The 15,067-nt window shown below is 42.4% G+C and overlaps 1 protein-coding gene across 1 annotated transcript in view; it reads left to right on the top strand.

The window, feature by feature from the left end:
* The window catches only part of TXK (TXK tyrosine kinase), a 46,910-nt gene extending 45,334 nt beyond the window's left edge, over positions 1–1,576 (top strand). Inside the window, exon 14 of the mRNA XM_068542224.1 lies at positions 1,508–1,576. Within this exon, the coding sequence (XP_068398325.1) occupies positions 1,508–1,576 (69 nt within the window). The remainder of the gene's footprint in view (positions 1–1,507) is intronic.
* The last annotated feature ends 13,491 nt before the right edge of the window (positions 1,577–15,067 follow it).

Here is a 15,067-nt window from a genome sequence, read left to right on the forward strand (position 1 = left end):
GCTTTACTACCTGCACAACCTCAGCACCAGCAAAAAGCTCCACTATTTATTCTTGAAGTCTCAAGGAGGACTCTCATGTGTGCTCACATATCCTTCTGCTGTCCTTTAATTTTTAAATTTTATTTATTTTATTTTTTAAAAATTTATTTGATTGAAGTATGGTTGATTTACGTTGTGTTAATTTCTGCTGTACAGCAAAGTGATTCCGTTATACATATATATACATTCTTTTTCATGTTCTTTTCCATTATGGCTTATCACAGGATATTGAACATAATTCCTTGTGCTATACAGTAGGACCTTGTTGTTTATCCATTCTATATATAATAGTTTGCATCTGCCAAACTCCCACTCCATCCCTCCGCCACCCCCTTCCCCCTTGGCAACTACAAGTCTGTTCTCTATGCCTGTGAGTCTGTTTCTGTTTCATAAATAAGCTCATTTGTGTCATATTTTAGATCCCACATATAAGTGATATCATATGGTATTTGTCTTTCTTTTTCTGACTTACTTCACTTAGTATGATAATCTCTAGGTCCATCCATGTTGCTGCAAATGACATTATTTCATTTTTTTTTATGGCTGAGTAGTATTCCATTGTATATATGTACCACATCTTCTTTATCCATTCGTCTGTCGATGGACATTTAGGTTGTTTCTTGCTCTCTCCTTTTATTGATGCCTTCTGTTTACAAGCCACTAAGGGTGGTGTCTCCCCGCTAACCCTGCTGCCAGGGACCTCTGTGAGAATGTGGCTACCATGAGTAGTTCTATTTCCCATGGATTTCAAAGATGCCGTGGAGATTCCTCTTGGAGCCAAAGTCAAACCACATCCCACTGTGAAGTAGGAAAAAGGCTCCAATCTTTGGTTTCATGGTTGGAGATTTTGTTGACTGAGCCTTAAGACAGCACAGTCTGTGCTCCAAGACCTGCAAAGTCCCTCATGAAAACATGCCTTTTACTTTTTGACTAAAATCCATCTTTCTACAGGGGGTCAGGTGTAGTGAATAATTGGGGCTGAGCTTGGGGGCTTGGGGCTCTAGAGGCCCCTCTCTCCCAGCTCTTCCTTTACTCTGTGTATCAAGTCATCCAAATAGGTCTCTAGGGCAGTACTGTCCAATGGAACTTTCTGTGATGATGGAAATGTGCTATGTCTGCACTATCCAATATGGTAGCCACACCTGGCTATTGAAGAATTGAGAAGTGGCTAAGTGTGACTGAGAACTGAATTTTAAAATGTATCCTCTTTTAAGTAATTTGAATTTAAATAGCCACATGTGGCTAGCGTTTGCAGCTCTAGCTATTTTACTTTTGGAGTGCTCTCTACCCTTATATTTTCACACGCATGCCTCGCTCAACTGCCATTCATGTCCTGCGTATCAGCCAAGATATCTTTCTCTTCCATTTGTGGTGAACCAGCCTGGATCCAGGTCCTGACAGCAAGTTCCAGAGCTGGTGTCTGAGTGGGTCTTAAGCTGAGCTGACCACCTCTACTTCCCTTTTCCAGAAACCTAAAGGCCGCCCGACGTTTGCTGAGCTGCTGCAGGTTCTCACAGAGATTGCAGAAACCTGGTGACCTGAGGAGAATGCCAACCCCGAGGATCGTGGTGCACGACTGTCACAAAAGGAAACCCTGGGTGGGGTCACTGATGGTGAATACCTTCCTTTAGAGTCGCTGACTCCTGGAAACAGTTCAAAGATCACAGGCTTTTCCAACTTTTTAAAGCTTAAGAATATTCTGACAATAATTTTTCTACGTGTGTTTGACAGTGACTTCTAAACTCGGATTTTTCTGTAATATTCTTCATGTCCCATATGTGAAGAAGGGAAAAATGCTCCATAGTGGTCTTTATGATGGCTGCTGTTCACAAGAAGTGCCCAGAGAGCCCCTGAGCATACCTGAGAACCTGATCCTTTACCGAGGAAAAGACTGAAGAGGAGGAACATCCTTTATTTTGGTGGCCCATGCATGGAAGATGAAAATAAATTCTGCCCGCTCCTGGAATAAAGGAGCCACCCCTGCAGAATCTCATGCTTTTGAACTGTACAGATCTTTATGAAAAACGCACCTTTACAAACCACATGAATGTGGGCATTCTGGAACTGTCTTTCATAATCTTCCCTATGTTATTTAACAAATTATTTTTGCACAGATCTGATTATTTTGGAGACAGTTTCCGGTGTTCCAGTATTGAATACTGTTATAGGAGAAAGTTCTTCTTTGAACAGGTCCTGGTGATGATTCTATTTCTAGTGAGATCCATTGTCCAGGACAATTCAGAACCCGAATCTCAATTCTGAGATTTCACACTTTGTACATGTGAACTTGGACAATTGAAGAAGCCTCATTTTGTCGTAGGAAGTACCTCCAGTACCTTTTCTAGAAGAGGACTTTCTTTTTCCACAAGAACAAGGGGAGGGCTTCCCTGGTGGCACAGTGGTTGGGAATCCACCTGCCAATGCAGGGGACACGTGTTCGAGCCCTGGTCCGGGAAGATCCCACATGCCGCAGAGCAACTAAGCCTGTGCGCCACAACTACTGAGTCTGCGCTCTAGAGCCTGCGAGCCACAACTACTGAAGCCCACACGCCTAGAGCCCGTGCTCCGCAACAAGAGAAGCCACCACAATGAGAAGCCTGTGCACCGCAACGAAGAGGAGCCCTCGCTCACCGCAACTAGAGAAAGCCCGCGCGCAGCAACGAAAACCCAACGCAGCCAAAAATAAAAAATAAATAAAATAAATAAATTAAAAAAAAAAAAAGGACAAGAGGAGGCAAAAACAAGATATTCAAATATTACACCAAGTTCCATTATTTCTGAAGTCCAGGGTATTGGATTCAAGATGAAAGAACCAGGAATCACAATTAAATCTTAATTTTTCATGTACCATTTGTAGGAATGATTGGAAATTGATCTTTGTCATCCTGAGTGCTTTGGAAGTACATAGGGAAAAGGGTGCTGCAGAAAGCTGGAGTCGTTACCATTAGGTTTAACAATGGGAGCCTATTATTTGTGGATTGCCCCACCCTGCATCATGATTCTGGGGGAACGTGTTTTATGATTCTCATGAGATTCTAAGATGCTGGCTGTCAGTAGTTGTGACTTTTAAATCATATTTCCCCACTCCAGGAATGACATCTTTGACTATCAGTGGTACTCAATCAGTGTGCATTGAAATAGTGAGCATCAGACACAAGAATTATCAATCTTGATCATGCAAGTGGTGGTCTCAGAAATCTTTGAGATACTGTGCTGTTTCTGAAACTATCATCTCCCTTCTCCTAATGATTCCTGCTATGGGGAGGTGAGACAGAGGGCTCCTACTACTGAGACCTTAGTTCAAGTCAGATATGTGAAAGCCTAGCTCCAGAAGGCATGAGACTATTTAATAGCAAAAGACAAGGGAGGCGAGGTTAATATTATGACATAGGAAATAAAGAAGTATCAATACATGCAGGAAGATGTCTTTCTCAGGTTTTGCTAAGCTTAGAAGTCCCCACTCCCCCCTCCAAAAAAAAAAAAAACCAAACCCAAACCCAAACACTGAAAACACAGAGCATCTGCCACCCCTATAGATGCAACGCAGGGAGACAGTACAGAGCAGACTTATGCCTGGGGATCATATGGCAGCAGCTGGCACTTCTAAGAGCATATATTGGTGTTGGCAAGCAAATTCTATTCGTTTTAACAAGTCAGGAAAGTTTGAGACACCAAATTAGGAAAGGAACAACTGGATTGTCACATAGGTAACTGAGACTCCAGATTATGTGTGAATTTGGAATGTCTATGGACAGAGATTCAGCATTCTCTGTCTAGCAAAAGAAAAAACTTCTTTAAGAAGTAGTCACACGACTTGTCCTGGAAGAGAACTATGTTTTGTGATGAATCTCAATATTAGTTATTGATGTGGGCTCTCTGTGGGTAGCTTAACTAGTTTGGGGTGAGATAGTACAATACTTAATCAGCTCTGTGTTAGAAATGGACAGGAAGTTTAAGGGTTGGTTGTGGGTGAGAGTCCTAAAAGGAGAAGACAGGAGGTCAGAGGAGAGAGGAGAAGCTCAGAAAAATGGAAGGAATTTGGAGGCCAAGCAGAAGATATGATCAGTGTGAATAATAGGTTGGCAAGAATAGCCGAAGGAATTTTTTTCTTTAGTAAACTTTTTATTGAAGTACAATACACTGTCCCACTATTGCACTGGTAACAGGTTTGACTGGCAGTCAAACTCAGAAGACACAGTAGCGTTTGATCCAGCTCTTAGTTTGCTTAGCTTTTTAGAAGGATTCAGGACAGGAAAGAGCATGCACAGCCCTTCAGTCTCAGTGGAAGCCAACAATTCTCCAGTGGATGCAACAATGTGCATCGATGCTTGGGCCCCTCCTCTCTTGCCTAGAGACTTGTATATAGTTGCTGGTGATGAGGCCATGGGGTGTGGGGTTCATCTTCATACAAAGAAGCTTCTCCCTGGGTTTATCACCCGTCATGTAGGCCTACAGATGATGGGTCTCCCAGCCCGTGTGCTGTCTCACAGATCAGAGATTTCACAGTGTGTAAAATACATGTCTGGCCTTGGTACCCAACATTCCAAATCTGTCTTAACTTGGGGACATATCTAGGGGACTGATGCTGGGAGAAGACAAACCTAAAATCCTCCCAGGAAGGTCTAGGTTTGGGAGAAAGAGAGCACAGGCCTGCTGTTAACCCTTTGCTCACATATACATAAACAAAAGTACACAAATCATATGTATATGGCTTAATTTTCACAAAGTGAATATGTCTGTGTAACTAGCACTCATATCAAGAAATGGTTACATTCTAGAATTTCAGAATCCATTCTCATTTCTATTTAAGTCATTAAACTAATAGCAATCAGTATCCTGATTTCTAACACCATGAATTAGTATGAGGTATTTTTGAACTTTCTATAAATGGAATCCTATGGTATGTACACTATGCGCCTGGCTTCTTTTACTTAGTACGTTTGTTTGATCCGTCCGTGTTGCATATAGTTGTATTCATTCATTCTCATTTGCATATAGTCTTCTACTGTTTATTTATATCACAAATTATCTATTTTACTCTTGATGGATATTTGGGTTGTTTCCAATTTTTGGCTATTAAGATGAATGCTGCTATGAACATTGTTCTACATGTCTTTTGGTGAAAATATGTATGCATTTCTGTTAGGTATATGCCTAGGGGTGGAATTCAGAGCCAAAACATATGTTTAGGTTCATTTTTTGTAAATAGTGCCAAACAAAGCCCAAATGCCTTTTTACCAGTTGGTTGCTGTTCTTTTAATAACTCACCCTATTCCCTTGCCTGTATTGTCCTCTGCTCTTTCCTTGTATCTGCCCCAAATTGTGTTCCCTTGGAAGCATCTTCCAAACACAGCAGCACCTAGAGTGAGGGTGGAGGGTTATATTCTTTTGGGGCTTCCTAAGGACTGGGTGTGTGGTTTGGGCCAGCGGCCGACTTCCCAACTCCCTTTAGAAAATCTTCCTCTAGTTCAGGGCTTCTCAGTCTCCGTGCTATTGACATTTCGAGCTGGATAATTCTTTGCTGTGGAAGGATGTGCTGTGCATTGTAGGATCTTTAGCAGCATCCCTGGCCTCTACTCACTAGATGCCAATAACACACCCCACTCCCCCTAGTGGTGACAACCAAAAATGTCTCTAGAACCTTGCCAAATGTTCCCTGTGGGGTAAAGTCACCCTTGCTCGGGAACCACTGATCTAGTTACAAAAGGATCTTGACCTGAGATTAAAGAGATCCATGAACTTGAAAGGAGAAAAAAAAAAAAAATCACATCTTTGTTTTTACTAGCTTTTAACTAAAATTTAGCATTTCCTGTCATTCTAAATGTAGGCAAACAAAACAAAACAAAACCCCAAAACAACCAACCCCCCGCCCCCCCAAAACCCCAGTACCTTATATTAGCAATGTCTGTGACTTTGTCTTAATGCAAAGAACTGTTATTTTCATATCATGTGGGAGTTGTTTCAGCTTTCTTGAGAAAGAATTTGCATTCATCACTACTTCAAAGTCTCAGCTTTTAGGACTGCCACTAGATCTTGTCACTTAACTCAGTAAACAAGACATGTTACTAAGGCACACATGTTTTTAAAATATTTTGATAACTTTCAGTATAACTGGTTACCTTATTAGTTATGTGTATTTTTATTTTATTCATTTAAAAACATTATGCCGAGAAGGGGTATAAAGGTTTCACTAGACTTCCAAAGTGATTCGTACCATTAAAAAAATTAAGAACCTCTGTTTTGAACAGAGTTTCTGAATTTGCAAAGGTCTGTATGTGCTAGGCCACACCCATCAAATGCTTATCATTGCCTTAAAGGAAGCCCCATGAGGCTTTCATCTGGGCCAGTCCTGTAGGCTGATTGGCCAGTGTGCACATCCGTCCTCAGAGCCACCTCCCTGCCCACTTTCCATATGTTGTCAGGGCTGCTCCTCAGTTCTGCTTTGGGTGTCCTCCTTCCACCTGCCTTCTGCCCCTGTCGGGGGACCAAGGTGTGATGAGTAGAGTCTCAACTGCTCCCATGTTTGGCAGCAGAGAGGGGCTGGATACCAACCGGCTCCTCGAGCCTGTGTGGAGTCCTACCCCAGATGAGCATTTCAGCCTCTCTTCTCCCCCAGAGCTCCCACATCTGGCCAGTTGGAGAGAGAGAAAGTAGATGAAATCAAATCTCTCTGTAGGCTCCATTTCACTTCCAAAACAAGAAGGAACCCCCCACCCCAACCCCAAACCCAATTCAGACTAGCATTTTTGACTGTCACTACTGTAGGGGATGCTATTGGCATCTAGTGGGCAGAGACCAGTGAAGCTGCTCAACATCCTGCAATGCACAGGACATCCCTCGCAGCAAAGAACTGTCCAGCCCACAAGGTCAATAGTGCCAAGGTTGAAGAGCGTATTATTGGACCAGGTGACTGTGAAGTCCAGGGGTGCAGAAATTCACCCTGTTATCATAGTTCCAGCTCCATTTCTTGGTCTTCAGGCTGCCTCCCTTTCTTCCCTTCTCCACCCCCAGATGAAAAGCGGCTGCTATACTCACATACCTGTTGACCTGAAATAAATAGACGGCCAGATATTTCTCCAGCACAGATGGGTTTACTTGGGATCAGCAGAGAATTGCAATTCAGATTCTGCAAGCATGATGAGCCACGTACAAGTTCCCGCATGGCAAGGGAAGGAGAATGTTTTTATAGAGGGGAAAACGAAGTTGGGAGGGCTCTAGTAAACAGAGTCTATGGCTTTTCATTGGCTCAGTCCTTGCCAGGAAAGAAGAGTCTTTCTTCTTCCTGTGGGGCTCTGCTGTCATCTCAGGGCGTGAGAGCTCCTGCTTCTGGTCTCCCAACTCTATTTCATTGAGATTTCTCTTTATTAATTTTTTACGTACTTCACCTTGACACACCATATTATCCATAGGGAGGAAACATCTTTGTCCCAGCATCTCCACCAGAGTCCTGATACTCTCATATTCTCTCTGACTGGATCAGATCTACAAGCCTCCCTGAACTAGTCTCTGCAGCTTGGGCATGGAATGCTTTGATTGGCTTAGCCTTGGTCACATGTTCCCAAAAGAGCCAGGGATGAAATCCATTTACCTGCAACCACTTGGAGATAGAAACTGAGAGCTCTGGGGAGGGCAGGGGGGCAGTGAGTAATAGACGCAGGAATGATAATCAACAAATGTCCACCATTCTTCTCTTCCCAATTACTCTCTTGCTTTCTGGCCATTTAACATGTGGTCCACCATCTTCACTAGTAACAACTTGGAGCTGTTCGGCTATGATCCCTATTTCCTTAACGCAGATTAGCTCAGACATAATTGGTAAATTGGGGGTTTGTCAGTATTAAATACCAGTTGGGCCAGGTTCAGTTTTCTCTAGCACTTTAATGTTTTGAAGTGATCTGGGGTAAACTTTCTCACAATTAAAGAGAGAGCCTTAGCAATATATGAGGATCTTAAGCTGAAAAGTCCTATGAGGTGCCTTCCTTTAGTGACAGTAGTGGCGTGTTTGGTGACTTCCTGTATGATAAGCTGTCTGGGAAAGCTGAAAGTGCAGGTGAAGAATCGGCTTGGATTGAAGCAGTGCACTGTTTCCTTCTGTCACTTGTGCCCGTGCACTCACTGACCACGTCTCCTGCTACTCCCCTGTTCGCCATGCCGCCCCTCGCACATCCCAGGCACTCCTCATCTCAGGGCCTTTGCACCTGCCGTTCGCTTTACCAGGAGTGCTTCTCCTGGATATCTACATGGCTTGCTTCCTCATCTCCTCAGGGTTCTTGCTCAAATGTCACCCTCTCTGCGAGGCTTTCTTGAATCACCCTATTTAAAATGATAACCCCACCATGGACTTTCCCTGTCTCCCTTTACTGTATAATTTTTCTCTATAGCTCTTAACACTATATAAAAAAAATAATACATTTATTCTTATTTATTCTGTCTATTTTCTGTCTCCCTACCCTTCAAACTGTAATATGTGTGAGGTCAGGCATTTTTGTCTGTTTTGTTCACTGCTGTATCCCCAGGTCCTCAAATAGGGCCTGACACAGAGTTAAGCTAAATAAATACTCATGGGATAACCCAATGAAATAAAAGCAGTGGAATTATCCAGAGGCTTCGTCTTCCAGAGGTGGGGGACCAGTCTGGTAAGCAGCTCTCGTCTTGGGATTCTGGGCCAATCCATTGCTTTTCCACATGATGGTGGATCATTTTTCCTTCTGGTTGTAGTGTATAACCTCAGGCGGTCATCCATTCTTCTTTTTGGTAGAAATCTTACTTTTTCCAGAACAATTTGACTTACACATAGATTTTCTATATCTCCCTTTCCCTATTTATGTAGAGAAAAATACATTATGTTAGGGATTGATATCAGATTAATAGAAAAAAAAAAAAAAGGTACCTGAATAAATCTACAGAGAAATACAAATCCATATAGACACATCAACATTTAATAGAGGAAGTGGATAATCCTTATGTCTGCAGCAAGGATGGAAATCTCCTCACACTACTGCCAGATATACAAGCAACCTGCAGATACTTTATTTTGTCTATAATTTTCCTGTTTTCCTCGGGTGTCCCTACTTGCTGGGAAAACTCAATTTAGCTCAATCTTGTAACTTTAGTCCAGGGCAAAAATGAAAATATTCTCTGTGGTTGAAGTGGGTTGTCTCTCAGATTTTGCCTTTCCCTCTGTTTCTGCCAAGGTAGCATCTGGGCATAGAAGAGAGAGGGGTGGCTTTATCCGGGGGTGATATTCACAATATTTACCAACTGATTTGGTACAGGTACAGAGCAATCAGAATGGATGCCGATGCCAGTAATCCGTCCAGCCGCTCTGATGCAGACGGCGACTATCAGCCCTGGCAAGGTGACCTCGCGGTGGTGACGTGAATGGGAGGGCTGCTTGGATTGGAGCAGTGTACCCTGGCACCTCTGGTCTCAGCAACATTTCTTATCAGCCTGGTCGCTGCTTGCCCTGCTGGCGTTTGCAGACCATGTCGGTGGCTGGTGTAGGTTGGCCTCTCCTGAACTGGTCAGGAGAAGGTATTGGGTAAGTGAAGGTATTTCAAAGATAGTATACCCGTTCCCTACTTCCTGGTAGGAGTTGGGGGTTTATCTTCCAAAAGTCAGGTATAACCCTTTATTCTTCCTGTGATGAAAGGTTGAAATACTCAGTTTTCTAGGCTCTCTTGTGGCAAGCATACCCACATGAGAAAGTTCCACGTAACGAGATGCAGCCAGAAGCACCTGATGAGAGCTTCCCTTCCTGAAGGAAAAAACAAGTCTCACCAAAAGGAAAACTGGTGCTGCTTCCTGCTTGGAACATGGCTTTGAGACCTGAAGGTATAATGCCTATCTGTGACTCTGAGGAAATAAGCATGAAGATGAAGGCCCATGGATGGAGTTGCCAGATAAAATACAGTCAGCCCAGTTATATTTGAATTTCAGATAATCAACAAACAATCTTTTTTTTTTGGCCGCCGCGTGGCCCAACCAGGGATCGTACCTGTGCCCTCAGCAATGAAAGCACCGGGTCCTAACCACTGGACCGCCAGGGAAGTCCCAACAAACAATTTTTTAGTGAAAGTGTTGTAGCCTTTTCTCCTGTTGTGGTCACCCCCAGAAATGGACGAACCCCTATCCCAAATTTGATTCCAATGTTGAGACTCTTGACGTCATACACATACCGAGAGAGTAGGAAAGATTTCCGACTCACATAGTGAGGGTTTCTGGGGACATCAGGGGACAGGTTCCCCAGCAGACCCAAAAATGACTTGAGAGAGCAGGGAGGGGCAGCCGCCTTGGGGTTTTGTGGTGAGGGGGCCTGGAGCTGAGGGGAAGGGGCTGAGCTTGCGTTGTTTGACCTTCTGGCTGGTACCGAAGGAGGGAGCAGCCGTTCTTATTAGCTCGCTCAGGCATGGGCAGAAGAGAAGGAGACATTGATGGGGCTTGAAAACTGTCATTCATTAGTCAAACATCAAAAATGGAGTCAGACTCTTTGCTACAGTAAGTGTGTTCCAAAGATTGTATGGACATACTTATACTGAATTGATGTGTCGTGTGTCTGAAATTCAAATTCAGCTGGGTGGCGTTTGTTGTTGTTGTTAAATCTGGCAGCCTTATCTATAGAGCAGGAATATACAAAGGGCATGAGTCTCTCCTGTCGTTGTGGAGCCATTGCGCCAACTCTGCACTGCTCACTTCCAGACTTCTTGTTTATGAGACAAATGAATCCCTATTTCTTTATGGCAGTATACTAGTCAGACGTTGAATTACCTGAAGCCAAACCTGTTCCTAAATGATACATGTCTACTGACTCTTCTGTTGGCAGTTATCTAGAGCTCTTCTGTTGGAAGCTACTATACGCTTCTACGCAGGTGCAGGTTATGTACCGCACTTCAAAGATTGTTGAAATCTGTCTAAGAAATAGAAAATAACCACAACCACAGAATGTGCATATATTATATTTCAGCACTTTTAAAAACACAACTTTGCAATTGGGATGTGACTTGTATAGGTGGGGTCTTAGATTAGATCTGTTGTTCTCAACCCTGGCTGCATATGAAAAATCATCAGGAGAGCTTCTAACAAATAGCGTTGCTGTACCCCACCCTCACATGTTCTCTTTATTTGGTCCAGGGTGGGGCGCAGGCACGGGAATGTACAAAAGCCTTCTCAGGTGGAAGTAATGTGCAGTTAGGGCCAAACATCATTGTATGAGATAAAATACTTTATGTATGTATAGATGTGTTTACTCTGGGTCAAGGCTTCTTGTGAAGTTTTTTAAAAGGTGGAACTAAGGGAGAAAGATGTCTCATCGATGCCTGATGACTAACAGCTGTTCAACAGGAGACCCCTTACTAAGCATTGGATGCTTTAGCCAGCCTGCCTTAAGACACCAGCATGGCCAGGGAATCAAAGCCGAGGAGAGCAGAGGGAATACAATGGCTTTTTACAAGGAGCCAGAAATCCAGAGGCAGGAAGTCTGCAGCTTCTCCTCACTTGATAGCAGTCCTACCAGGTCTCTGGAGAAGATATTAAAGGAGCCAAGAACCTGGTAGAGGATTCTACTCTGTATATCTCATGGGGGCGCGATGGGGGGAGGTGGGTAGCGGCACACACGACATGCAGAATTCCATGAAACCTCAGGAAAGAGCCAAAAGTTCAAATATTTTAGGAAGGGGGTTTATTGTTTTGTGAAATCTGCTGGTTGATTGGGGGAAATGAAAGTCAGGTGAATTGACTTCTGACTCTGAAAGTAAGCCTCGTTTTCTTGTCTGCTTGGGAACCAAATTGGACGTGTTTCTGTTCAGCTACATGTTTTAGATCTCAGCCTTTATGTCTCATTGACGATCCTGAAGTCATGGACTTTCAGAGACACTGGACACACAAATGTGTTTGGTAGAGGCGTTAAATCTTCAATCTGTTGGACTGTGAATTATCCTGATGTTGTAAAGTTACATCGTGTGATCATGTCGTGGGGACCTGCTTCATCCAGCCCCAGCTACTCCACACTGTGCAGCAAAACAAGTAATATAACGCTTGATCTCGTTTGACCAGTTCCTCCATGCTTTTTATTTTTCCTTTGGCTGTGGGCTAATCTCCCATCAGCAGGCACGTCCCCATAAGAAGTGGAACTGCTGCGTGTAACCTGAATTGCACTGAATTCCTTAAGTCCGCCTGATTCTAAACCAGTTTGGTTCTCACAGTGAAACCACATTGTGAAGCCGCTGATGTTGATCCTCCTTTTTGCCCATGTGGACTCAATCTAGCACCCTCCCTTTGCTGAGTGTCTGTCTCAGTACTTGCTGAAAAGGCTGAATCACTGCCTTCCTTAAGTTTACACCCTGCGCTCCTATGATCCCCACTCTCAAAGCCTTGCCCTTTTTTCTGTGCATGCAAGATTACTCAGAAGGAATTAAGTGCAAATAAGGTAACAAGGGTAAATAAAACCCCATTCTATCCATAAGAATTTATTTTCTGTTTCTTGCAAGGCTTGCCCATTATAACTCAGCCCTGCCATTCCATGGGTTAAGAAGAGCGATCTCTTTTATTCAAATATATTTTATCTAAATCTCTTCTAGTAATATGATGAAATGTTCATAGTGAAAACAAAGGCAAAAGCTAATTGAGAGACAAGGAGACCTTCTGAGCCGGAGAGCTAGTTTGTCCATTCCTGGTCTGTGAAACAATCTTGTTTTATTGAGCTTGGGCTATGGGATCTTCTTGAGTTTATTTTCTGAATGTTTGTTAGGCACAATTAACTCAAGGAGGAGCCATATACCTTTACCCAGATCCATTCCAGGCAAGATCTAGAGACTTTATCAATAGATGCTAAACAATCAGGGCCCTGTATTTGGTTTCTGTGGTTGGTGAGTCCCTATAGAAGTCATTCACAGTGCAGTTCACAAGCTTTTTTTTTTTTTAATGCTTTTTAAAAAAGTTAAAAAAAATTTTTTTATTGAAATATAGTTGATTTACAATGTTGTGTTAGTTTCAGGTGTATAGTAAAATGATTCAGTGATTTTATATATATATATATATATATATATATATATATATATATAATCTATTCTTTTTAGATTCTTTTCCATTATACATTATTATAAGATATTGAGTATAATTCCCTGTGCTATACAGTAGGTCCTTGTTAGTTATCTATTTTATATATAGTTGTGTGTATATGTTAATCCCAATCTCCTAATTTCTCTCTCTCCCCCCCACCATCGCTATCCCCTTTGGTAATTATGAGTTTCTATGTCTGAATCTAGTTCTTTTTTGTAAATAAGTTCATTTGTATTATTATTTTCTTTTTTTAGATTTCTTGTATAAGTGATATCATATGATGTCTATCTTTCTCTGACAGTATGATAATCTCTGGGTCCATCCATGTTGCTGCAAATGGCGTTATTTCATTCTTTTTTATGGCTGAGTAATATTCCACTGTGTATAGATACACCACATCTTCTTTATCCATTCATCTGCCGATGGACATTTAGCTTGCTTCCATGTCTTGGCTATTGTAAATAGTGCCACAAGCTTTGGGGCCAGATTGAGTTGCATGCTGGCAATCAGGAGTTACTGGCTGGATCACAGAAGGCAGGGGGTGGGAGGGGATTCTGGGAACATGGTGCTCAGAACTTGGCTCTTATCTCCACTACCAACCCCCTCCACCTGCTTCCCCTCAGTCAAGTAGTTGCTGGGGCCTGCATGTGGCTGGGTGCGAGTGAGGGCCATGTGGTCTTATGAGGGTCCCAGTGCAGAAAACTGGTGTGAGGCCTTTTCTCCTGAGGGCTGGACAGGCTTGAGGCTGGTAGGGCTTGGCCTGCAGAGATTCTGCCCCCTCTGTCCCCAGCCACAGGGGAAGTTCTACATATAAAAATGAAAGTGGCTTCTATCTCAAAGGCTTTCTCCCATACTAATGGCATTAGTGGAGATTCGGTTTTCCCTCAGGAAGAAAGGTTTTTTTGTGATTTGTGACCGAAGTAGGAAAAGGTATCTCAGGTAGTCGGCTCTCTCAAAAAACTTTTTTTGTTTGTTTTTTTGCAAGCAAAGCTTTCACTGGGAAACATATGTTGTTCATTGTTACAGATAAAACTTAAGACTCTTTGTAACCTAAGCTTACCTCTTGGAGGCTTCCTGTACACCGCAGCTAGTGTACTGAAATGTTTGGTATACGCTAACACAGCTTGCTGGGGGAAGCTGTAGTTCGTTCTAACTCTGCTGAGATGTGCTCCACCAAGGCCTCCTTAGACGTGCCTACATTCCGTGGAGTGGGTAGTCTGGGAGGTTTGAGGGACTTGGATTTTGGTCCTCATTCTGATCCTAAGTAACTATGTGATTTAGGGAATTGCAAATTATTTCTGTTCATCTATAAAACAGACACAGGTAAGAAAGAGGCCTTCTGTACCCTAGACAATTCATGTCTATAGAAACAACTGAGGGAGTTATTCTCAAACATGAATTCACATCAGAACAGGGAAAATTGATAAAGTCATGGTGATGTCTGAAGTTCTAATGGGGCTAGAAGGAAATTTGCTGAGGGTTTGCAAATGTAAATTTTGATGTAATGCAATGCTACCAAATATTGTTATAATGCTTTTTTCTCCTCCTCCTCCTTTTTCTTTTAAATTTCTGAACTGAGGGGAGATTTCATTACACTGACTGTTCAATAAAAGTATCAAAAGATAAGATAGTGTCTCCTACCTTTTGTTCAGGAGATGGTTTTGTGGAGAGCCTTTTTCTAAAACACAGATTTTAATTTCAAGGAAAATGACAAAGCATTAAACAAAGTGCAGATTTTTTTTTAAACCACAGAATTTTCTTTTTAATTTCAAGGGGTATTTTTGCCTTTACGTAAACTTAACTTCAAGAAACTCAAAACTGAACTCCAACAAGCATAATTAAACCACGTTATTTGATTGCAAATGAAAAACATACAGAAACATTAATTTAAAAGTTGTAAACTTTCTAAAATGAACAGTATTTATAAACATTTGAAAAATAGAAAATTTCATGATCATAGTTTTTCAAAACA

The sequence above is a fragment of the Eschrichtius robustus genome, chromosome 4 (genome assembly GCF_028021215.1).
Source record: "Eschrichtius robustus isolate mEscRob2 chromosome 4, mEscRob2.pri, whole genome shotgun sequence".
Taxonomy (NCBI): Eukaryota; Metazoa; Chordata; class Mammalia; order Artiodactyla; family Eschrichtiidae; genus Eschrichtius; species Eschrichtius robustus.